The 25373-nt window shown below is 38.8% G+C and overlaps 1 protein-coding gene across 1 annotated transcript in view; it reads left to right on the top strand.

Moving 5' to 3' along the window:
• CCDC171 (coiled-coil domain containing 171) overlaps positions 1 to 25373 on the top strand; it is a 304487-nt gene that overhangs the window by 16347 nt on the left and 262767 nt on the right. Inside the window, exons 4-6 of the mRNA XM_034987955.1 lie at positions 7016 to 7151; positions 17931 to 18105; positions 23123 to 23313. Of these exons, the coding sequence (XP_034843846.1) occupies positions 7016 to 7151; positions 17931 to 18105; positions 23123 to 23313 (502 nt within the window). The remainder of the gene's footprint in view (positions 1 to 7015; positions 7152 to 17930; positions 18106 to 23122; positions 23314 to 25373) is intronic.

Here is a 25373-nt window from a genome sequence, read left to right as displayed (position 1 = left end):
TTTTTTTTGGTAGGCTCCATGCCCAATGTGGGGCTTAAACTCATGACCCTGAGATCAAGAGTTACATGCTGTACTGACTGAGTCAGACAGGTGCCCCTCCAGTTCTTTTCCTTTATAGATTGTGCTTTTGGTTTCATATCTATGAAATATTTGCCTAACTTTAGGTCATGAAGATTTTTTTCCTGTTTTCTTTTAGAGGTTTTATAATTTCAGTTTTTTACATTTAGGTCTATGCTCCATTTAAACTTACTTTTTTATGTTTTAGAGAGCGAGCATGGAGTGTGGGGGAGGGGCAGATGGAGAGGGAGAGAGAATCTTTTTGTTTTAAAGATTTATTTATTTTAGGGGCACCTGGGTGGGTCATTCAGTTAAGTGTCTGCCTTTGGCTCAGGTCATGACCCCAGAGTCCTGGGATCAAGCTGCACCTCGGGCTCCCTGCTCAGCAGGGAGTCTGTCTTCTCCCTTTGCCCATCCCCCATGCTTGTACTTGCTCTCTCTCAAATAAATAAATAAATAAATAAAATATTAAAAAAAACATTTATTTATTTGAGAGAGAGAGCAAGCCTGCAAGTGAGCATGGGGGTGGCAGGGAGGAGAGGGACAGAGGGAAAAAATCTCAAGCATACTCCTTGCTGAGTGCGGAGCCCCATGCCAGTCTTGATCTCATGACCCTGAGATCATGACCTGAGCTGAAATCAAGAGTCCGGTGGGTAACTGACTGAGCCACCCAGGTGCCCCTTAAGTTACTTTTTATGTATGGTGTGAGGTAAGGGTCTAAATTAATGTTTTTATCCAGTTGTTATCAGCACCATTGATAAGATAGTTGATAAGACTATTTTTTCCCCACTGAATTGCTTTGACACCTTTTTTGAAAAATAATGGACCAAATATATATGTTTATTTCTAGAGTCTCAATTATGGTACAGTGATCTACATGTCTTCTTAATTTAATTCTACACTATTTTGATTAGTGTAGTTTTTAAAAAAATTATTTATTTATTTATTTGTTTATTTATTTGAAAGAGAGAGAGAGAGCTCTCCAGAGCATGAGTGGGGGGAGGGGCAGAGGGGGAGGGAGAGGGAGAGAGAGAATCCCAAGCCAACTCTGCGCTGAGTATGGAGCCCAGTGTGGGGCTCAATCCCATGACCCTGAGATCGTGACCTGAGTGGAAACCAAGAGTCAGACACTTAATCAACTGAGCCACCCAGCTGCCCTGATTACTGTAGCTTTATAGTAAATTTTGAAAATAGGAAGTGAAAGTTCTCCTATTTCTTCTTTTACAAGATTGTTTTGGTTATTCGGAGTCCTCTGCTTTTCCATATAAATTTTAGGCTCAGCCTATCAATTTCTGCAAAAATCCTGCTGAGATTATGGTAGGGATTATGTTGAATCTGTAGATCAGTTTGAAGATAATTGCCACCTTAATAATATTGACTCTTCCTGTTGGAGGGGGAGACGAACCATGAGAGACGATGGACTCTGAAAAACAAACTGAGGGTTCTAGAGAGGAAGGAGGTGGGAGGATGGGTTAGCCCGGTGATGGGTATTAAAGAGGGCACGTTCTGCATGGAGCACTGGGTGTTATACACAAACAATAGATCATGGAACACTACATCAAAAACTAATGATGTAATGTATGGTGATTAACATAACAATAAAAATTTAAAAAAAAAACCCCAAACAAAAAAAATAATATTGACTCTTCCAGTACATGAATGTGAATGTGGAATGTCTTTTCATTTATTTAGCTCTTTAATTTCTTTCTACAATAATTTTTATTTTTCCTAAATCTATTTTTTTGATGCTATCATAAATGGAATTATTTTTCTAAATTTCATTTTTGGATTATTCATTGTTAGTATATAGAAATGTAATTGATTTTTGTATATTGATCTTATATTCTGTGACCTTGCTAAAATTGTTTTTTTAGTTCCAGTGTTTTTGTTTCTTAATGAATTTCTTAGGATATTTTTACAGGATCATGTCCTTCGCAATTAAGGACAGTTTTACTTCTGGGGTGCCTGGCTGACTCAGTTGGTAGAACATGGGGTCGTGAGTTTAAGCCCCACGTTGGGCATAGAGCTTACTTAAAAAAAAAAAGGATAGTTTTATTTCTTTCCTTCTAATATATATGCCCTTTCTTTCTTTCCTTTCTTTCTCCTCCAGTACAGTCTCAAATAGAAGTGGACATGTTTGTTTTGTTCCCAGTCTTAGGGGAAGCTTTCAGTCTTTCACCAATAATTATGCCAGCTGTAGGTTTTTCATAGATGCTTTTTACCAGATTGAGTAAATTTCCTTGTATTCCTTGTTCGTTGCATTGGTTGTTTTTTTTTTTTTTTTTATCGTGAATAGGTGTTGAATTTTGTCAAATGCTTTTTCTGTATCTATTGAAATGATTATGTACTTTTTATTTTAGTAAAATGGTATATTACATCAATTGATTTTTGGACATTAAGTTAATTTTTTATTTTTGGGATAAATCCCACTTGGTCATGTTGTGTAATCCTTTTAAGATGTTGCTGGATTTGGTTTGCTAATATTTTGTTGAGGAATTTTTTGCATTTCTATTCATGAGGGATATTGATCTATAGTTTTCCTTTCTTGTGATATCTGATTCACTTTGATTTTAGGTAATCATAGAATGAGCTGGGAAGTGTTTCCACCTTCTCTAAAGTGAGGATTGATATTATTTCTTTTTAAAATATTTGGTAGAATTTACTAGGGAAGCCATCTGGACTTGAGCTTTCTTTGTGTTTAGATTTTTAAAATTATTAATTCAATATTTTTAACTGTTATGGGTCTATTCAGATTTGTTTCTTTTGGGGCTAGCTTTTTTTTTTTTTTAGGATTTTATTTATTTGATGGAGAGAGAGAGAGAGTGAGAGAGGGAACACAGGCAGGGGGAGTGGGAGCAGGAGAAGCAGGCTTCCCACGGAGCCGGGAGCCTGATGCGGGGCTTGATCCCAGGACCCTGGGATCATGACCTGAGCTGAAGGCAGATGCTTAACAACTGAGCCACCCAGGTTCCCCTGGGGTTAGTTTTGATAATGTCAGTTTTTCTAGGAATTTGTCCATTTGATCTACATTGTCTAACTTGTTGGCATAAAGTTGTTCATAGTGTTTATTATAGTCCCTCTAGGTTGGTAGTATCATTCCCTCTCTCATTCTTTATTTTTATAATTTGAGTCTTCTTTTTTTTTGGTCAGTCTAGCCAAAGGTTTAGCAAGTTTGTTGATCCTTTTAAAGAAGCAAATTTTGGTTTCATTGATTCTCCGTGTTGTTTTATTTTAGTCCTATTAAAAAAAATTAAAGTTACATATGTACATTATTTAAAGAATCTCATGTTCTCCAAGGCTTACTCACTGCTATTAGGAAAAATAGCAGTACCAATTTGCTTGTGACAAATCACCCTCTTGATCTCTAGGAACAATCATTTTCAACTCTGAGATGATTTTTATTTAAAAAAATTTTTAATTTGATTTAATTTATTTAAAATCTTGTATTTTTTGTATTGAAGTGTAGTTGACACACAATGAGACATTAATTTCAGTACAAGATAGTGATTCAACAAGTCTGTGTTGTGCTGTGCTCACGAAAAGTGTGGCTGCTGTCTGGCACCATACTCTGTGACGGGGCCAAGCTCATCTCTGTTTCGTTCCAATTTCAGTATATATGCTGCCAAAGCCCGCACTGTCACCATACTCTGAAAGGATTTTTAAAATCTAAACTCTTAAATTTTTTTTTTTTAAAGATTTTATTTATTTATTTGAGAGAGAGAGAATGAGAGAGAGCACATGAGAGGGGATAGGGTCAGAGGGCAAAGCAGACTCCCTGCCAAGCAGGGACCCCGATGCGGGACTCGATCCAGGGACTCCAGGATCATGACCTGAGCCGAAGGCAGTCGCCCAACCAACTGAGCCACCCAGGCGCCCTTAAATTTTTTTTTTTATATTGCTATTTGAGTTTTCAGGTTTAGCTGTTATCTACTGACTGCCCACACTACAAAAGATCATAATTTAGTTTTCATTCATGCTTCCCTCCTTTTTCTGTCCTCTCTATAGTTTTCCATGCTTACATTATTGTAATTTTGAAAATTTCCAGTTGAGCCATGTGGTTTTTTTCTGTCTTTTACATTGTTTTCTTTGGATTTAATAATTGTTTCATTGATTGTTTAGTTTGCTTAATTTCTTCTTTTTTTTTTTAAAGATTTTATTTATTTATTTGAGAGAGAGAATGAGAGACAGAGAGCACGAGAGGGAAGAGGGTCAGAGGGAGAAGCAGACCCCCCGCTGAGCAGGGAGCCCGATGCAGGACTCGATCCCGGGACTCCAGGATCATGACCTGAGCCGAAGGCAGTCGCTTAACCAACTGAGCCACCCAGACCCCCAAGTTTGCTTAATTTCTATGAATTTATCATGAATTCAGCTTTATACTCCAACCAAGTGGCATAAACCTCTCAATATGTTCAGATAGTTGAAGTATTCTGGGTTTATCATTAATTGTAATTCCAGTACAGTTAACATACAGTGTTATATTAGTTTCAGATGTACAATATAGTGATTCAGCAATTCCATACATTACTTAGTGCTCGTCAAGACACAAGAAGTGTATTCTTAATCCCCTTCACGAATTTCACTCCTCCCCCTGAAGCATTCTGTTGTCTTCTGTTTCCATCTTCTTCAAGAAGTCACTCCTGGAGGCTTTGGCCAGTCCAGTAGTCCAGCAGGGACAGATTGCCCTTTAGGTGCTGTGCTTTCATCTCAGGGACGCGATCGTCACCTGCTGTTCCTTTCTTCATGATCCTGGAAATCCCATTGCTGTTTTTTTCTGTTTTGAATACCCTACTTTTGCGATCCCATGTCTTTCTCTTTCTCAGTTTAGGTCCTCTTGAGAAAGTTCATGGGAGGTAAATGTTTTGGTGCCTTGTAGATCTGAAATAGTCTTTCTCATTCCCTTGTAACTTGTTGGGCATAAAATTCCAAGTGGGAAATTATTTTCCCTTGGAATTTTTTCAGGCATCCAGGAGATTTTTTTTTTTACATTTACTTAATTAGCTTTTCATTCCTTAGTTTGTGTTTTGATTTCCAAGAGTTCCTTTTTTTGTTCTCTGAATATTTCATTTTTTATCACATTCAGTTTTTGTTTCATGGATGTTATTTCTTCTCTTATATTTCTGAAGGTATTTTTCCCCCCTCTTTTTAAAGTTCCCTTTTACCTGCATAATCTTTGAGGGTTCTTCCTCTCTGTCCCCTGATTTGGTCTCTGTCTTTCTAACTCTTGCTTTCTAACTTCTAGTGATCCTTAGCTGACTGTTCTCATTTAGCTGATTGGAAGCTCAGTGTGTAAGGCTTTGTTTTTATGGCATTCTCTATAGGGTGGTGTGGTTAAGGTGTTTGTTGGAGAACCCCTAGCATCAGCATCTTTAGGTCTTTTTCACCTTGTTGGTTTTTCACCTTCCATTCTCTGCTCGGCTGCCATTGCTCTGGCACACAAGATGTTGTAGAAGACCAGGGCTCTCACTTATTACATAATTTTTAACTTGAGTCTCCTATTTTTGGTATGGGGTCTTATACCATTTGTATCTGATGTCTCTAATCCACAGATCTTCTGTTTTATCCTCTCCAGGGAATAAACCCTTACCTAGTGTTCTGCCAGAGTGAGAGAGAGATTGGTGCCCAGTTGTGTGGTGTATAGGGTAGAGGATCTGAGAATCTCATTTCTTTGGCAGACTTTCAATCAATTAGCTTGTTTTCTGCTCTACTTTTACCGTGTTTTCAAAGCTGTTGTCAATTAATTGAGCTTTTGGGTGTAAATCAGGTTGCTTTCCCCATTTTTGCCGTTAAATTCAGTTCTCTTATGTAAATCAATTACCACTTATCCACCTGGTTTCCAACTTCTAATATTTTATTGCTATTGCTCATCTCTGTGCTCTTTCTCCTTGTGGATTTTTATCTCTAAATTCTCTTTGCTGATACTTTCATTAAATTTTTAATTTTGGGGAGAGAGTGCTTTAGTCTGCTTTTTTTTTTTTTTTTTTAAGATTTATTTGTTTTAGAGAGAGAGGGAGAGTGAGAGCAGGGGGTGGGGCAGAGGGAGAGTGTATCCCAAGCAGACTCTGCGCCCAGCATGGAGCCCATCGTGGAGCTCAATCTCATGATGCCGAGATCACACCTGAGCCGAAACCAAGAGTCGGAAGTTCAACCTACTGCGCCACCCAGGCGCCCCTAGTCTGCTCTTTTTAATAATCTATATTCTGTCACTCATGCTTTTTACTTTTGTAATATGTATTTATTACATTTGCAATAAATAAAACATAGTACTTAAAAGGTAAAAAGAACTCAGTATTTTCCAAAACTATGCAGTCTGTGGCTCAGTCGGCTAAGCATCTGCCTTTGGCTCAGGTCAGGCTCAGGTCATGATCCCAGGCTCCTGGGATCGAGACTGGAGTCCCGCTCCCTGCTCAGTGGGAAGCCTGCTTCTCCCTCTCTTCCTCGTTTGTGCTCTCTCTCACTATCTCTGTCTCTCTCTCAAATAAGTAAATAAAATCTTAAAAACAAAACAGAACTACACAGCTTGTGATAGGATCATTCTTTAAGTACCATCTTGAAAGGGTAGTTCGTTTCTAGTCATACACTACTTTGTATTTCTACCTAGCTTTTGCAATCGACATCTTTTACTAGATTTTAAGTTTCTTTAGGGCAAAGACCATATCATGTTCCTTGTGATTTCTGAAAAATAACTTATTAGAAATACCAGAAATAGGGCGCCTGGGTGGCTCAGTTGGTTAAGCGACTGCCTTCGGCTCAGGTCATGATCCTGGAGTCCCGGGATCAAGTCCCGCATCGGGCTCCCTGCTCAGCGGGGGGTCTGCTTCTCCCTCTGACCCTCTTCCCTCTCGTGCTCTCTGTCTCTCATTCTCTCTCTCAAATAAATAAATAAAATCTTAAAAAAAAAAAAAAAGAAATACCAGAAATAGACTTAGTGAGAATTTTATTTTATTATCTCATTTTATAGGTTGAAGAATGCCTCATCTGATGAAAAACAAATGTTTAAAAGTGAAACAGACTTGGACATTACTGCTGATCTCAGAAAGAAACTCCATCGGGCTAAGAAAGAAAAATTAGAAATAACAACTAAGCACAATGCAGAGGTAGAATTTTTTTCTCTCAAATAATGTTAAAAGTAGAATTTGGTTATTTTAGATTCATTTCATATTTCAGACTCCATGTTTAACATCACCATGATATTCTTGAACTTGAAAAGGAAATTATAGGGAGTGCCTGGGTGGCTCAGTCATTAAGTGTCTGCCTTAGGCTCAGGTCATGATCCCAGGGTCCTGGGTTCTAGTCCCACATCGGGCTCCCTGCTTCTCCCTCTCCCACTCCCCCTGCTTGTGTTCCCTCTCTTTGTCAAAATAAATAAATAAATAAATAAAATCTTAAAAAAAAAGGAAATTATAATAAAATAGTTTTTTTTTTTAATATAGTGGAACTGTATAGGAGTGTTAAGTAGAAGTTTAATGAATTATGATATTTGTATGTTGTCTTAAATTTATTTTAATTAACGGGTTAAACTTGATAAAAAAGTAACTGATGAATGCCTTTAGTGACTAAAGGATTTGTAAATTAGACATTTTTGAAATTTTAATTTAGGTTCTTTATGGCTCGATCATGGAACAATCTTAAGTAGATCTGAATATAGAATTTTTTTTTTTTAAGATTTTATTTATTAATTTGAGAGAGAGAGAATGAGAGAGAGCACATGAGAGGGGAGAGGGTCAGAGGCAGAAGCGGGCTCCCTGCTCGATGCGGGACTCGATCCCGGGACTCCAGGATCATGACCTGAGCTGAAGGCAGTCGCTTAACCAACTGAGCCACCCAGGCGCCCTGAGTATAGAATTTTAAAAAAAGATTTATTTATTTATTTTAGAGAGACAAAGAGAATGAGCGCACGTGTGTGAGTAGGGGGAGAGGCAGAGGGAGAGAGACAGAATCCCCACGCAGACTTCCTGATGAGCCAGGAGCCTAATGAGGGGCTCGATCCCAGAACACTGAGATTATGACCTGAACTGAAATCAAGAGTCGGTCACTCAGTCTACTGAGCCACCCAGGCGCCCCTGAGTATGGAATTTTTAGTCATAGTGTAATTCATAAATTATCCTACTTTCTCTTTGTTTTGTTATATCATTATATCTTTTATATGTATATGTATAAATATATATGTTTCCTGGTATGTGTATGTATTCCAAGGGTAGTAGCTCTCTTTTCCTCTAAGATAATTCATGAATTATATGTTTATATCACTTCTGTCGGTTGTGTTTTTTCTGTTTTCTCTTTTTCCTCTGTTTAAATTTTACTTACTTTTTTTTTTTTTTAAAGATTTTATTTATTTATTTGAGAGAGAATGAGAGAGAGCACATGAGAGGGGGGAGGGTCAGAGGGAGAAGCAGACTCCCTGCCGAGCAGGGAGCCCGATGTGGGACTGGATCCAGGGACTCCAGGATCATGACCTGAGCCGAAGGCAGTTGCTTAACCAACTGAGCCACCCAGGCGCCCAAATTTTACTTACTCTTTAAGTTCAGCTTAGGCAGCCTGGTGTGGTGGGAAGAATATCAGGTCACACAAATCTGGACTCATTCATGGCTCTTCCATTTACAAGATAATGTGACCTTGGGCAAGTTATTTATCCTGTACATCATTGTTTTCTCACTGTGAAATGCTGGTCCCAAAGGGTTGTTGTGATGATTAAGGGAAATAAAATTTGTAAAGTGCCTGCGCTCTATAGTAGTGGCTGTAATTTATTGACATTTAAGCATAAACAGTGTTTTTACCTTCCTTTTTTTGCTGAATTCTGATGCTGTCCTGTCAGGAAACCTTTTAAAGCCCCCCTAGGTGAAACGAATGACTCCTTTCTTTGCTCTCCTACAACATGGTGCTCTTACAGTTATTTCAGAGCCAAAACATTTATTTCATGCTTACCTGCTCTTCATTAGTCCATAAGCTTCCTGAGAGATGAAAGCTACAACCATGCTTTGTCCCTGTATCTCTCATGGTTCTTCCTGGCACATAGTAGGTCCTCAGTGGCTGTGTGTTGAATGAAAAAATGACTTTTTTTCAGATTGTCTAAGGAACAGGAGCTTCTGATTAAAACAGCAAGCAATGAATATATGACCGTTTTATTTGTACTTTTAGTGGCAGTTGAGATAATTTAAAGGGTAATTGCAGTAATTGCTTTTATTGACATTGTAATATTACATACTGAATGTAAAGTGATATTTGTTAAATGTATGTTAATTGTTTATAATCTCCAAAACTTATTTTTTCAAACCAAATATGCATTTTACTTGGGAGTAATTGTATTGTGATAATCATTCTTCTATATTCTTTTTTTTTTTTTAAAGATTTTATTTATTTGACAGAGAGAGCCACAGCAAGAGAGGGAACACAAGCAGGGGGAGCAGGAGAGGAAGAAGCAGGCTCCCCGCAGAGCAGGGAGCCCGATGTAGGGCTCGATCCCAGGACCCTGAGATCATGACCTGAGCCGAAGGCAGACGCTTAACGACTGAGCCACCCAGGCGCCCCCATTCTTCTATATTCTTTCACATGTATTTGCATTTGTCATCAGAGTTCTTTTTTTTTTTTTTAAAGATTTTATTTATTTGACAGAGAGTGAGAGACAGAGAGAGAGCACAAGCAGGGGGAACAGCAGAGGGAGAGGGAGAAGCAGGCTCCCCGCTCAGCAGGGAGCCCGATGCGGGGCTTGATCCCAGGACCCTGGGATCATGACCTGAGCAGAAGGCAGACGCCCAACGACTGAGCCACCCAGGCGCCCCTGTCATCAGAGTTCTTAGACTACACTATTCTCTCTTGTTTGATCAAGATGTTTTGTTATATGTGTTCACATTAAAGAGATAGGAAATTATTTCAGGGAAGAATGATAATTTTCTTACAATAGGCTGTTATAATTGGTTCAACTCCAGTTTCATATTACTATTCACTCTTATTGTTTCAGTTATTTGCTTAGATGATTTTACTTGTATTATATACTAATTTTTTTAGTCATATAATTTCTAAATATGCCCACTACAAAGCAGAGCAGAGAGGAATGAAACTATCTAAAAACTAAGGCCATATATTTGCTTTATTAGATACTTCTAATGCTAATACATATCATATGGGTGATTGGCATAAAATATCTTTAAAATCTGGGGTGCCTGGTTGGCTCAGTCAGTACAGCATGTGACTCTTTTTTTTTTTTTTTTAAAGATTTTTATTTATTTATTTGACAGCAAGAGAGATAGCGAGAGAGGGAACACAAGCAAAGGGACTGTGAGAGGGGAAGCAGGCTTCCCGCTGAGCAGGGAGCCGGATGCGGGCTCGATCCCAGGACCCTGGGATCATGACCTGAGCTGAAGGCAGATGCTTTAACGACTGAGCCACCTAGGCGCCCCGAGCATGTGACTCTTGATTTTGGAGTTGTGAGTTCGAGCCCCACCTTGGGTGTAGAGAGTACTTAAAAATAAAATATTAAATAAAATAAAATCTGTGTCCATTGGTGGATGAATGGATACAAAAAATATAGTGTGTTTGTATACACACACACACACACAAAATGGACTATTTTTCAGCCTATAAAAAGAATGAAATCTTACCATTTGTGACAACATGGATGGGCTTTGAGGGCATTATGCTAAGTGAAATAAGTCAGACAGAGAAAGACAAATACAGTATGATCTCATATGTGGAATCTAAAAACAAAAATCCTAAAACCAAGCTCATAGATACAGAGAACAAATTGGTGGTTGTCAGAGGTTAGGGGTAGGGGTAGGCAAAATGGGTGAAAGAGGTCAAAAGGTATAAACTTCCAGTTATAAAATAAACAGGTCATGGGGTTGTAATATACAGCATGGTGATTAGAGTTAATAATACTATACCATATATTTGAAAGTTGCTAAGAGAGTAGATCTTAAAAGTTCTCATCACATGGGCACCTGGGTGGCTCAGTTGGTTAAGCGACTGCCTTCGGCTCAGGTCATGATCCTGGAGTCCCTGGATCCAGTCCCGCATCGGGCTCCCTGCTCGGCAGGGAGTCTGCTTCTCCCTCTGACCCTCCCCCATCTCATGTGCTCTCTCTCATTCTCTCTCTCTCAAATAAATAAATAAAATCTTAAAAAAAAAGTTCTCATCACAAGAAAAAAATTTGTAATTATGTATGGTGACAGATGTTAACTAGACTTATTGTGGTGATCATTTTGCGATATATACAAAATATGAAATGTTGGGCACCAGAAACTAATATGTCAGTTATATCTCAATAAAAAATAAATACCTTTAAAATCTCTAGGAATTTTATTGTTGGGGGTCCTTGGATAAATTATTTAATTTTTCTGAGCCTCAGTTTTCTTTGACAGGGTTAGAAGTATTACTTTTGAGATTTATTAGTAGGCATAGGGTATGGAGAGAGGAGTTGCTTATAAGACTCACTGCTTCTAGATGAGACTAAGTTGCACTGATGTGGATGATTGGGATGGGACAAAGCCACAGGATTTTCAGTGTTGCAGTGGTCGTTAGAATCATTTGAACATGGTAATAGAGATGTGTGAAATAGGACATGAGAACATGAAGCTATTCAGATATTTCCTTGGCCCAGACAGTGATGATAGAACAGGAAAATCTTCTAGAGAAATGAGGATGGAAGAGGGTAAAGAAGAGCAATATAGCTTTCTTTAGCCAAAAGATACTGGAAACTTAGGACCAAGTAGTAGACTTTTTAGGCTTCAGGACCTGATGATGTTGTTTGACTGATCTAGCCAGTCTCTTGAGTAGGGGTTCTTAAGCTGGAATCCTTAGAAACAGAGACACCAAGGAATCCATATACTTAAATGTGGAAAAATTATATTTTATGTTTATTAACCTCTAACTCATTAAGCATTTCTTTCAGTTATGAAAGGCTTGACCCAGTTGGCCCTCCTTTAACAAGCCATCATAGTATTAGCAGTACTTTTGACTTTATATTCAGTAGAAATCACATATACACAATTCAGTTATTGCAAGTTTCAAAATATTGTTTATATCTGTCACTACCTTGAAATTACACTGGTTGTGAGACCTGTACGTAGAGCTTGTTATTTAGTGGCTTATTAAAGAAGTACATTATGGCATCACAGATTTGCTTTTATTTTACATATTTGTTTTTATACTTTGATTTTTTTTATTCTGAGAAGGCTTTGCCAAATTGCAGGGAGGGTCATGGCATAAAAATGGTGAAAAATCTTTCTCTGAGAGGCTGAGGCATGCTGTAGAGGATATGAAGGAAGATATGGAGGATGCCACAGAGAGGAGGAGGTTCGAAGATAGCTGGTTGAGCATAAAGATGTTAAAGAATGCAGACCTGTTTTCAAGGAGGGAGATCCCACTTTGCTACTGTCGCGTGTGTTGAACCCTTAAGTGAGAAAACAGACGCATGAGCAGAGGCTAGGTTTCTATCAGCTGTGTGGGTAGCTTGAGAAATCAAATATGGTCCAGTCAGGAAAAAAGAGGGACATTAATAGAGGGAATTGGTTGTACAAGTGATGGAAGACCTAGGAATCCAAATAGAGAATGGTGAGGTCACCCTAGAGATTAGTAATAGCAGGAAGCCACCACTGCCTATAGGCCAGAGGGCCAATGGGAAGAGATGATGTGACCAGAGTCCTGCAGTTGGGGCTGTTTGGGGGGAGGTAGAGCCATGGTAAGGGCTGTTCAGTGTTGAGATGTTGGAGGAAAAGAAGCGGGGTTGGATCTTGAAAGAGATGCAGCTATTGCCAGATACATTGCTAGAAGTCGAGCCATTTGGCGGTGGAACATGGGAATTGTATAATAGAGTAGAGCAGATGAAGGGTGTTGGGGAATGGACCTGAGATCAATGGGCAAATGATTGGCAGTCCACATCTTATTATCTATCACCCCTGTGCTCATATGTCACTCCTATACAGTAATATCTTGTTTCTGCGTAACATTGCAAGTTGCAACTCAAATATCCTCTATACAAAGGTGCTCCCACCCTTGCCAAAATGGGGGACACAAAGGCTTACTTATCCTTGCATCCATCTCACAGATGATACATGTCCTATCAGGTCTTTATAATTTGGTACCTCATGAATTTAATTGAAAATTTATTATTACCAACATTCTTCATATGACGCCAGAGGGGAGGAGCCAAAAATACCCCCACTAATATATACATATAACAGATATGCAAAGGGCAGCTGCAGTTCTTAGTCTTAGAGATGGTCCTAAGGTTACAATGATAGAAAGGTAGGACTTTATATTTCAGAGGCTCAAGTTAGGATTTTGCTCATCAGATTTAGATCTTTTGTTTTTCTTATTGTTTGTTAATTTAGATCAAATAATGCTTTAGAACTGCTTTTTGAATATGGTAGGCATTAGCTACATGTGTCTTGAGCACTTGAAATGTGACTGGTCTGAATTAAGATGTATTGTAAATGTAAAATGCTGGATTTCAAAAACTTGGTACAAAAATGCAAAACATTTCACTAATAATTTTTCATATGATTACATGTTGACATAATGATAATCTTGGATATATTAGGTTAAATAAAAGACATTAAAATTAATTTCATGTATTTCTTACTTTTTAAAATGTTGCCACTAGAAAATTTAAAATTACACGAAACTTGTGTTATACATCTATTGGACAGAGCTGCTTTAGAAGGCTGCCCGTGTCTTTAATTCCTATGTACAACATAATCAATTAGATGCCACCACAAATACCTGGGGTCAGAAGGCTAGGATTACTACTATAATCCTGCTGTCCATGGTAGTAACCGTTCTCACCTTGTTTCTCATGGTTAATTCCTACCACTTGGACTTCATCATGCTGGAATTCCATTATTTTAATTGAAATTGGGGAGTCCCTCTCAATCGTGATGTATCCACCATTATCTGCATCATCTACTATAATCTCTGGTATATGGAGATTAGCTACCAGAGCCTTCTAAGGATGCTTGTGCTGTCCACTCCAGTGTATTTTGTAACATTTTAATTAGGAAAGGAATATCCTTTGCACTCTGTTTTTTTTGAGCTTTCAACTTTATTTTTTTAATTTAAATTCAATTAATTAACACATAATGTATTGTTACTTTCAGAGGTAGAGTTCAGTAATTCATCAGTTGCATATAACACCCGATGCTCATTACATCATGCACCCTTCTTAATGCCCATCACCCAGTTACTCCGTCTCCCCACCCACTTCCCCTCCAGCAACCCTCAGTTTGTTTCCTATAGTTAAGAGTCTCTTATGGTTTGTCTCCCTCTCTGATTTCATCTTATTTTATTTTCTCTCCCTTCCCCTATGATCCTCTGTTTTGTTTCTTAAATTCCACATGTGATTTCAATCATATGATAATTGTCTTTCTCTGCTTGACTTATTTCACTTAACATAGTACCCTCTAGTTCCATCCATGTTGTTGCAAATGGTAAGATTTCATTTTTTCTCATTGCTGAGTAATATTCCATTGTATATATATACATGACATCTTCTTTATCCATTCATCTATCAGTGGACATCTGGGCTCTTTCCATAGTTTGGCTATTGTGGACATTGCTGCTATAAACACTGGGGAGCAGGTGCCCTTTCAGGTAACTACGTTTGTATCATTTTAGTTCCTCTGCATCTTGAAGAGGATGTAGTTAGGGAAAGGGGAGGTTTTTGGTTTGCTCACATTAAACCACACCCATCTCCTAAGTCTCCATATTATGTCAGGAAAGTACTGGCATTTTGACTTTATTAAGTGATTGGTGTTGAATTCAACTTACAGCCACCCATCTTAGCAAACTGTTAGAACTAGCTTATTAAATCCAAACCAATCCTATGTATGTTCTGCAGGTTTCTGCTAATATAAGATTAGCAAGATCTTGCATTTCTTTTGCTGCATAAGCTATTTTCTCCTAGAGCAGACTATGCATTTCCCCTCCTACGGCATACTCAGATCTGAATTTAGCCATGGTGACAAAGAGTGGTGGACGTGAGCTTGCAAATCTTCTTGCAAGGCAACTGTCTCAGGCGTGCTCATTAGTTAAGTCTTTAAGCCAGGGAAGGCTAATTATCTCAGACAGGGAGGAGAAGCTGCTTTTGTTGGTAAGGGATGTTTAGAGGGGATTTGAAAGTTTATAATTTTCAGGTTTTTGTCTAATTCCAAAAGCCCTCATCCCATTTCCTACCTTCCTACTTAATGCCCAACTGATACGTACTATCTTAACATTAGAAACTTGGTGAGATTCTTCATTCAACTTGTAAGGTAATTCTGCAGTCCCCATAACTAGATTTTCTGTCTGGTCTTTAGCCTTTTCAGCTGTGGAGCTATAAGAAATAAGAGATTCTTTTAAAGTAGCATAGAAACTCTGGCTTTCTGACTGTTTTGAACTGAGATTCTAAAGCTCTGAGATTTATCATTTTGTTTTTAAGGTTTTATTTATTTATTTGAGAGAGAGAGGGTAGGGTGAGAAGCAGACTTCCCGCTGAGCAGGGAGCCCGATGTGGGGCTCGATCCGGGGATGTCCCGGGATCATGACTTGAGCCAAAGGCAGATGTTTAACTGACTGAGCCACTCGGGCGCCCCTGTCATTTTTTTTTTTTAAGATTTTATTTATTTATTTGACACAGAGAGAGAGACAGCGAGAGAGGGAACACAAGCAGGGGGAGTGGGAGAAGCAGGCTTCCCGCTGAAGCAGGGAGCCCGATGCCGGGCTCGATCCCAGGACCCTGGGATCATGACCTGAGCCGAAGGCAGACACTTAATGACTGAGCCACCCAGGCGCCCCTATCATTTTGTCTTTATAAGTTCTCTAACATAGTCACATTTAGCCTTTCTACCCTACAGGTCTTGAAATAAACAATGCTGCCCTAATGGTTAAGTGCAGTTGCTACCTCATCTCCCCAAGGCTTGTCCTCAACTGGCATTTTATTATAAACTGCTCATGATAATTTAAGTAATTGTGATCCCACTGTATGCCATGGATCACTGCAAAAGTATCCCATTTCTACCTGCAAAGGGGTCTTCAGTGATTGACAGGAGGGACTATCCAGGAGAATTTGAAACAACAGAGAAGACAGGGGAGCTGCTGGAAGTAGATCTGGAGCGGGAGAACTACCCTGGGTTCACTACTTCTGCCCTTCTAAGTATATCACAAGTGCCTCATCGTGGTCAAACGGGAGAGGCCAGTTGTCAAGGGAACCTGGGAAATGTAGTTCCGACAATACAGAGCATAGCTGTAGAAGAATAGGGAGGGGTCTGGGGGCAAACAGGTGAATGCCTGGCACGACTGGGAATGCCCAGATGTTAACAAAGTTAGTCTTATGAGGGGGGAGACAGTGGGCAGGGAGGGATAGAGTGATTCTGAAACAAAGTAAGTTATCTTTTTTTAAGATTTTATTTATTTATTTGACAGAGAGATAGAGAGAGAGCACAGATAGGCAGAGTGGCAGGCAGAGGGAGAAGCAGGCTCTCCGCTGAGCAGAGAGCCCGATGCGGGGTTTGATCCCAGGGCTCTGGGATCATGAGCCAAGCCGAAGGCAGACGCTTAACCGACTGAGCCACCCTGGCGCCCCCAAAATAAGTTATCTTGAATACGTAATTAAGATTCTATAATTTTTTCTTTACTATTAAAAGATATTTGTAAATTCTTATTTTGTAGGCATAAATATTTTGAAGACGTTGACTTTGCTAAAATTTTTTAAAAATAAAAATTACTATTTTTTATCCTTTATACATGGAAAAGTGTGTAATTCTGCTGCACTCTACATATTAACAGCTACTTATGGTAATTTCTGATGTTGCCCTTCGGAAATTCTTTCATCTTTTCTTATCTGATAATGGGACCATCTTTTTCTAGTCTGGTATAGTAGCTCAGTGCTTTCCTACGTGATGCCTTTCTAGCATTCTGTCTCATCCACCATCTCTTTCTTGACCACCAGCAATACATGATTTTGCTTTTCTTTGAACTATTGTAACATTTTTACCTCTTTTATAAAACTTGTCCCATATGCCTTTCTATAACATTTCATTACTTGCGATCTGGGACTCTATAATGTTTGTTTTTATATCTTTCACTGTACCTGACACATAGGAAGTATTTACTATTACTTAATGGATTACTGATTAGATCATAGAATTTTGGAGTGGGAATGGACTTTATAAGTCATTTAGTTCTGATTCTCTGACTTATCTTCTGTCGCACTACTCATGAAAAGTTATTAGATAAATTAGATCTAGTTATTAAATATCTAGTTGTCTCGATATTAGATAAATTAGATATTAGTTCATTAAAATCCCTGCAAAATTGGCACTTTTATTACTTTGTGCTCCATCAGTAATGTCATAATCAAGAGAAATAATGCAGACAATATTTACTGAACTATGCTTTGATGCAGTTTGCTTCTTGACTTCATTTAAGGAATAGGAAGTGGAGAGGAGAGAATGAATTTTAAAGTACTTACTATGTGTCATTTTTCACTTCTTAGCCATGACTGTTTCTGATTAAAACTTGCAATTTTTAAGGACTCCTGGCAGGCTCAGTCAGTAGAGCATGCGACTCTTGATCTTGGGTCATGAGTTCAAGCCCCACATTGGGCATAGAGCCTACCTTTAAAAAAAAAAAAAGTTGCAATTTCTCTTTATTTTTATAGGATTATATAAGCATTTTTTGTTTTTTTTCTCTAGTGGATTCTCTAAAATTAGAAAACTAATGAGTGTCATTTGGTAAGGCTAGTGCTTCTTTTCCAGTCTTTTAGAAAAATATAAATTCATAAATTCTTGTCTTATCAATATTATAGAAACATTTCTCTAAGACATTTAAATGTTTGGGTGCACGATCTCATAATCTTGGTGCCATATTTTAATATTGGTTCATGATCTCGAAATCTGTTTTAGCTGGCAAGCTACGAGAGCCAGATTGCCAAGCTGCGATCTGAGGTTGAAAAAGGAGAGGCATTGCGACAAAGTCTGGAATATGACCTGGCCGTTGCTAGAAAGGAAGTTGGTCTCGGGAGACGGGCTGCTGAAGAAAGATTAGCTGAGGCACATAGGATCCAAGAAAAACTCTGTGGTAAGACTATTCTATTTTTTCCCGTGTTTAGGGTTTTAATCTTATTGTGTAGCATCGCTCACTTTGCGTATGTTCACCATATGGTGTTAGGGGTAGGCCTTTGATGGACACACCCTTACTGGGTGTGTATAAAGTCTTCTAGCACTCATGTGAACATTCAGCTACTTTACATTAATTTTTTGTATGTTGTGCATGTGAAAAAGGGGTTCAAAATTCTGTTAATCACTTTGTAGAGCAGTTGTTCCATGAATAATCAATCAGCAGAATCACATAGAGATTAAAAAAAAAAAACATTCACAGGCCCCTGGTCACATGTTTTCTGAATTAGAATTTCTAGCTTGAGAGAGTATATGTTCAAGAAGGACTGCAGGTGATTTTGTTGATTGGCTAGGTTTGGGAACCACGGGATTAGAGGGTGGTGCCTAGAAAAGTAAAATGTAGTGGATTTAATTCTCAAAAGCTGTCTGTTATGTAGCATATGAGCACTTAAAAATATTTTTATTTGAGTACAATGTAGGTGAGCGCCTGGATGGCTCAGTCGGTTAAGCGTCTGCCTTCGGCTCAGGTCATGATCCCAGGGTCCTGGAATCGAGTCCCGCATTGGGCTCTCTGCTCGGTGGGGAGCCTGCTTCTCCTTCTGCCTGCTGCTCCTCCTGCTTGTGATCTCTCTCTGTCAAATAAATAAAATCTTAAAAAAGTATAACATATGTAAAGAAATGTGCCTAATGTAAGTATATAATAAGAAGCACCCAGATCATGGAATGGAAAATTACCAGAAGTCCTTCCACATGGATTTATTTATTTATTTATTCTGATTTTTTTTTTTTTAAGATTTTATTTATTTATTTGCAGAGAGAGACAGCTAGAGAGGGACCACAAGCAGGGGGAGTTGGAGAGGGAGAAAGAAGCAGGCTCCTCACTGAGCAGGGAGCCTGATTCAGGACTCAATCCCAGGACCCTGGGATCATAACCTGAGCTGAAGGCCGATGCTTAACGACTGAGCCACCCAGGCATCCTATTTATTCTGATTTTTAATAGCAAGGATAAATTGTGCCTCTTTTTTGTACTTCATATTAAATGGAATCATATAAAATGTACTCTTTTATGTCTGGCGTCTTTCCTTCGACATTGTGTGAGTTCATCCATATTGTTGTATGAACTTTGTATTGATGCTTAGTATTACATTGTATGACATACCACATTTATTTATCAATTTCCTGTTAATGGGCACTTGGGTAATGTTGCTATGAACATACCTTTTTTTTAAGCTTTTATTTTTAAGTAATCTCTATACCCAATGTAGGGCTCAAATTAACAGCCCTGAGATCAAGAATTGCATGCTTTACTGACAAGCCAGCCAGGCGCCCCAGTGTTGTTATGAACATTCGTGTATGCAGCAGGTTTTAATTAAGAGAACGTTGAACCTGAATTCAGAAGATTTAGATTTAGAGCCTGGTTTTACCACTTACTTAGTGACATTTGAGCGTAGGTTGTTTTAAGGATGAAGTGAAAAAAATGAAAGTTCTTTGTTAACCACATGGGACTAAGCAAGTGTTAACTTGCAGTTACTGTAAAGGTTCTAGGCCCAAGTTGTCGCCAGCTGTCTTGGGTTATTGCCACTGGTCAGAAGTATTTTTGATTACGTCTGGCATTTAATAACCACAACACTATCTGGAACTTATGAATATAAGAATTGAAAGGCACTAGATATACAAGTTAGTGACTTTGATTTAATAATGAGGTTGAAGTCCAGGGAAGATGGGAAGTTATTTTCCCAAAGGCAAATGATTTCAACAGACACTTTATAGAGGAAGATAGAATAGCCATTAATGAGATGAAAAATGCTTAACCTTACTTGTCTTCGGAGAAATGCAAATTAAAACCACAATGACTGTTTATTACATACGTATTAGGTGGTGCTAATTGGAAAGACTGTCAATACCAAATGTTGGTAAGGATGTAGAGCAACTGGAACTCTTATATTTTGTAAGTGGGAGAGTAAATGGTACAACTACTTTGGGAAAAAACCTGTTAAATCTCTTTTAAATAAACAGTTGGCAGACAACTTGTTAGATTGTCAAAAGTTTGTGAACTGGAAGCACCAGATACTCTGGAATTAGGAATTGGAATAGCAGTAGTAGGTAAAATAAGGAGGGTTAAATGAAAGCTTTTTGCTTTAGAGGCAATTGCATTTTTAGATCTTCTTCCCAAGAGCAGTGTACTCTGGGATTTCTCTCACTTTCTAGTGGGAACTGGGAGTTGGGTGGCTTAATCTCTGGAGATGATAAAATACAGGGTCTCCAGACTAGCAAAACCAGGAAGATAGCATACTCAATGCTGAATATTGAGAAAGTATTTCTTCCAGCCTCCTTTTTCAATTGGTTTCTCCAAAAGCTAGCACCCAGATTTCTGTTCTCTATGTGGGAGCTTAGAAGACTCTTCTATAGATCATCTGACCAAACCAAAAGGAAAAACCTAATGATACTGATGTTGGGAGTCTCCTAATAAATGGCCCACCAGATTCTCCTCCAGTGAAGGACCACAGTTATCAAGCCCTATATCCTCAAGTTCAGAATCTAGGTGGTGGGTATATGGGTGGGTATATGAGTGTGTCACCTTTACAGTTACCTTAATTGAGAGAAGACAATCAAGAGTTACCAGATGCTTGGGGAGAGCCTCTAAAATGGAGAGAAAAAAAATAATTTGGAAGAATTAGAAACTGCAGGGAAAAGAAGATTTAACAAACAAGTAGCATTAATATCTTCAGAGCTGAAAGAGAGTATATTTTATCCATGATACAAGAACCAGATGCTATAAAAAAAGGGGATGCTCTTAGAAATTAGAAATATGAACTCAGGAATGAAAAATGTCATTGGGAGATGAAGATGGAAGAAATCTCCTAGCAATTAGAGTAAAAAAGGCAGAGGTGGAAAAGCAGGAGAGAAAAGGCAAGAAAATTTGAGGGTCATTTTGAATAATAGGTAATATTGAAAGAAGAGATAAGAGAAAAAACAGGGAGGGATAAATCAGCAATGAAATTATTTAAGAAGTCATCTCAGAACTAAAGGTTATGAGTTGCCAGATTGAAAGGGCCCATTGAATATTCACCACCAAGACAAGAAATAGACCCACCTGAGGGCAAAGCATTATGCAACTTCAGAAAAATAGAGACAAAGTGAAGATCCTAAAGCTTTTCAAAGAGAAAAGACACAAAGCACACAAAAAGGAAAATAGGCCACATGAAAAGGAACAGGAATCAAATGGCCTTAAATTTCTTGCCTGCAATCTGGGATGCTAGACCATGGAATAATGTCATGTAGAGAGAGTAACTGGATTAGGGGGAGATTTTTTGTGCCTTTTATACCTTTCAATTTTGAGCCTTTTGAACATATGATCCATTTGAAACACAAACATTGTTTGTTTGTTTATTTTAGTTTCAGAGGAGGAGTTTAGTGATTCATCAGTTGCATATAACACCCAGTGTTCATCACAAGTGCTCTCCTTAATGCCCGTCACGCAGTTAACCCATCCCCCCACCCCCACCCCTCCACTAAACCTCAGTTTGTTTTCTATAGTTAAGAGTCTTTTATTGTTTGTCTCCCTCTCTGATTTCGTCTTTTTTTATTTTTCCCTCCCTTCCCCTATGTTCCTCTGTTTTGTTTCTTAAATTCCACCTATGAGTGAAATCATGTGATATTTGTTTCTCTGACTGACTTACTTCACTTAGCGTAATACTCTCTAGGTTGCAAATGGCAATATTTCATTCCTTTTGATGGCTGAGTAATATTCCATTGTGCACGCTCGGGCGTGCACACACACACACACACGCATATATATACCACATTGTCTTTATCCATTCGTCTATTGATGGACATCTTGGCTCTTTCCATAGTTTGGCTATTGTGGACATTGCTGCTATAAACGTTGGGGTGCAGGTGCCTCTTTGAATCACTATGTTTGTATCCTTTGGATAAATACCTAGGAGTGCAATTGCTGGGTTGTATGGTAGCTCTATTTTCAACTTTTTGAGGAGCCTCCATACTGTTTTGCAGAGTGGCTGCACCAGCCTGCATTCCCACCAACAGTGTAAGAGGCTTCCCCTTTCTCTTGCCAACATCTGTAATTTCCTGACTTGTTAATTTTAGCCATTCTGACTGGTGTGAGGTGGTATCTCATTGTGGTTTTAATGAACACAAATATAATTTAAAAATAATACTACTAACTGTGGCTTTTTTTTTTTTCTATTTGGTTTGTTTAACAGGTGCGTTTGTATGTATCTCTTCATTTTATCTTCACAGCAGCCTCACTAGGAGGCATTTTATTCCCTTTAAGGGTTAGAGAGTCAGAGAGGTTTAATCAGGTGGTGGGTGATGGAGCCAGACCTATAAAGGTTTCATTGCTTCTTTTCTAGATGCTGAAATAGAGCAGCAGCCGCAGTGAGTTGAGAGGTGTTAGTTACTGTCGAGGTAATACTAGGATGAGAGGGGAGCTGAGCCTAACCTTGGTGGAGTCAATAGCTAGGGTTCTAAGGGCTGGAACAGTGGCTTCCAACCTCAGTTTTGTGGCAGCCTCACATGTAAGTGTGTTACAACTAATTTGTTGCCAATTGTCAAATAATCAGAATTTGTAATCTATCAAGTGTTTTTAAAAAGTAGCCCTATAGATCACAGTTTAAAAAACCCCACAGCATTTGATTTATTTTCTTGAATAGGAGAAACGTAGTAGAATTGCAGTTGGTGCTAGAGGTGCACCTAAACTTGGGCATGCCTCTAGGAATATGTCCTGCCATTTTATGGCAAAATCACCTTTGTCTGGAGAGGAAGAAGAGATTGAGAAATTAGAGAATAGATTGTTCTGGAACAGTGAGTTTTTCAAGTTGACTGGTGTGAAGTGGTTAAATGTTTTGTTCTAAGATCATGTTGTAGATGGAGTCAACTCCAATGCCTTGGTGTTTGAACTCCTAGGGGTTTAATTTGTGGTTGTAAGTATACCTATTATTCTTTTATATTTTTAATAGCTCAGAATGCAGAACTTCAAGGAAAGGCTAATGAGATCGAGAAGGCATTCCAGACTTCCCAGCTGAAGTGGAAAGAAGAATGCAGAAAATTTGAACATGATTTGGAGGAAAGAGACAATATAATTCAAAATTGCAACCGAGAATATGATTTACTTATGAAAGAAAAAAGCAGACTAGAGAAAACTGTACAGGTAAATTATTATTGTTTTTTTAAAGATTTATTTATATTAGAGAGTGAGAGAGCACGTGTGCATGCTGGGGGAGGGGCAGAGGGAGAGGGTGAGAGAGAATCTCAAGTAGACTCCCTGCTGAGCGTGGAGCCTGACGATGTGAGGCTCGATCCCAGGACCCCGAGATCATGACCTGAGCCAAAACCAAGAGTTGGATGCTCAACTGACTGAGCCACCCAGGCACCCACCAGGTAAATTGTTTTTATAAAGGAATTTTTCTAGATTCATTGAGGTGTGTTTCACATTATTTGAAGTTATCCTTGGAAAGGAAAATATCTACCAGAAATCAAGAAAATCTGATTTCCTCCTACCCACCCTCCCTTCTCTCCCTCTCTTCTTTCCTTTCAGGGGCATTTTTGTGGGTCTCTTTTGTAATATGCTTTAGCAATATATTAATAATATGTATGCTGTTTTCTTTTGTGAAAAAGAGTTTGAGATCTCTGATCAAACTAAAAGAACTCACTAATGTAGAAGTATAAGAAGATGAAAACCTCCAGTCCTTTAGGTTCAACAGTACGAAAATTTGGAATTTTAGAAATGTGGGTGCTAGATTTTGGTCTGAATATACAATAAATGTAAAAAAATTATATATGATATGGACTTCATGATCTATGTAGAGTACATTCTATATAGATATGACATGAAAAATATTTGATGACCTTTTACTGAAATTATTTGAGCTATTTCTTTTTCTATTCTTTTTTTTTTTAAGATTTTATTTATTCATTTGACAGAGATAGACACAGCGAGAGAGGGAACACAAGCAGGGGGAGAGGGAGAGGGAGAAGCAGGCCTCCCGCAGAGCGAGGAGCCCGATATGGGACTCGATCCCAGGACCCTGGAACCATGACCTGAGCCGAAGGCAGACGCTTAACGACTGAGCCACCCAGGCGCCCCTCTTTTTCTATTCTTTGTTCTTTTTTTCTTTAACTCTCTAACGTGAAAGTACGGTGTAAGGTTGAAGTTGCCAACCCCTTAACAGAGTTTGAATTGCCTATATTTGTCATTTGTTTTGAAGCACCAGTTTAAATTAAAAAAAAATACACGATAGAAATGCTTTCCATTTACCACTGGTGTAAATGGCTTTTCAGAACTCCGGAGAAATAAGTCTTTATTAGGAGTAATTTTACGCAAGCGTTTACTAAATGTAAAAGTTTCAGTACAAGGTTCCGTGGCATTGTCAGCAGATCTGATTTCGTCCATTTCAGACACAGTTTGTCTCTTCCTTTAGTGTTCTGTTCCCAGATCCTCCAACAGTGCTTTCCGTGTGCCAGGGCTCCCCCATCTGAATGGGCGGAGTTTGGGTGGCTACAGGCGCCCCAAGTGCCGCGGTGGCCGTGTATCACCTTCCCCACGTAGAAGGTCTCGAGCTATGGGGAAGGAAGCATAATGGCAGCGTTATCGTCAGTCACTCAGCCCGCACCTCAAGTTATAAGATCTTTCTGCGATTTGGCTCAGCTACTTGATAGGAGAACTCTGCTTGATTTTATGCCCCTGGCTTTGAGCTGATCTGCACAGACTAAGGGGGAATATGGGGTTGAATAGGTGACACACTAGCCGGAAGGGGAAAAAGCTCAAGGCCCTTTGTGATGACTTAACATTAGTGAAAATTATAAGGGTCATCTCTACTATGCAGATCCCTGCTACTGTTTTTTTTTTTTTTAAAGATTTTATTTATTTATTTGACAGAGAGATAGAGACACAGCACAAGTAGGCAGAGTGGCAGGCAGAGGGAGAGGGAGAAGCAGGCTTCCCGCTGAGCGGGGAGCCCAATGCGGGGCTCGATCCCAGGACCCCGGGATCATGACCTGAGCCGAAGGCAGACGCTCAACGACTGAGCCACCCAGGTGCCCCCCTGCTACTGTTTATATGGACACAGAAGTTTTCTCTCCTTCCTATATCAACCACACAATCTTTCTCCTTGTGTTAATGGGAACTTCGTTTTAAATTGAGTTTCTTGGGGAACCTGCATTTTATATATATATATATATATATATATATATATATATATATATATATAT

This window comes from Mirounga leonina, unplaced genomic scaffold, assembly GCF_011800145.1.
Source record: "Mirounga leonina isolate KUSES-001 unplaced genomic scaffold, KU_Mleo_1.0 Mir_447, whole genome shotgun sequence".
Lineage (NCBI taxonomy): Eukaryota > Metazoa > Chordata > Mammalia > Carnivora > Phocidae > Mirounga > Mirounga leonina.
The sequence above is the reverse complement of the archived record's forward strand: the minus strand, read 5'-3'. Positions and strand labels throughout refer to the sequence as shown.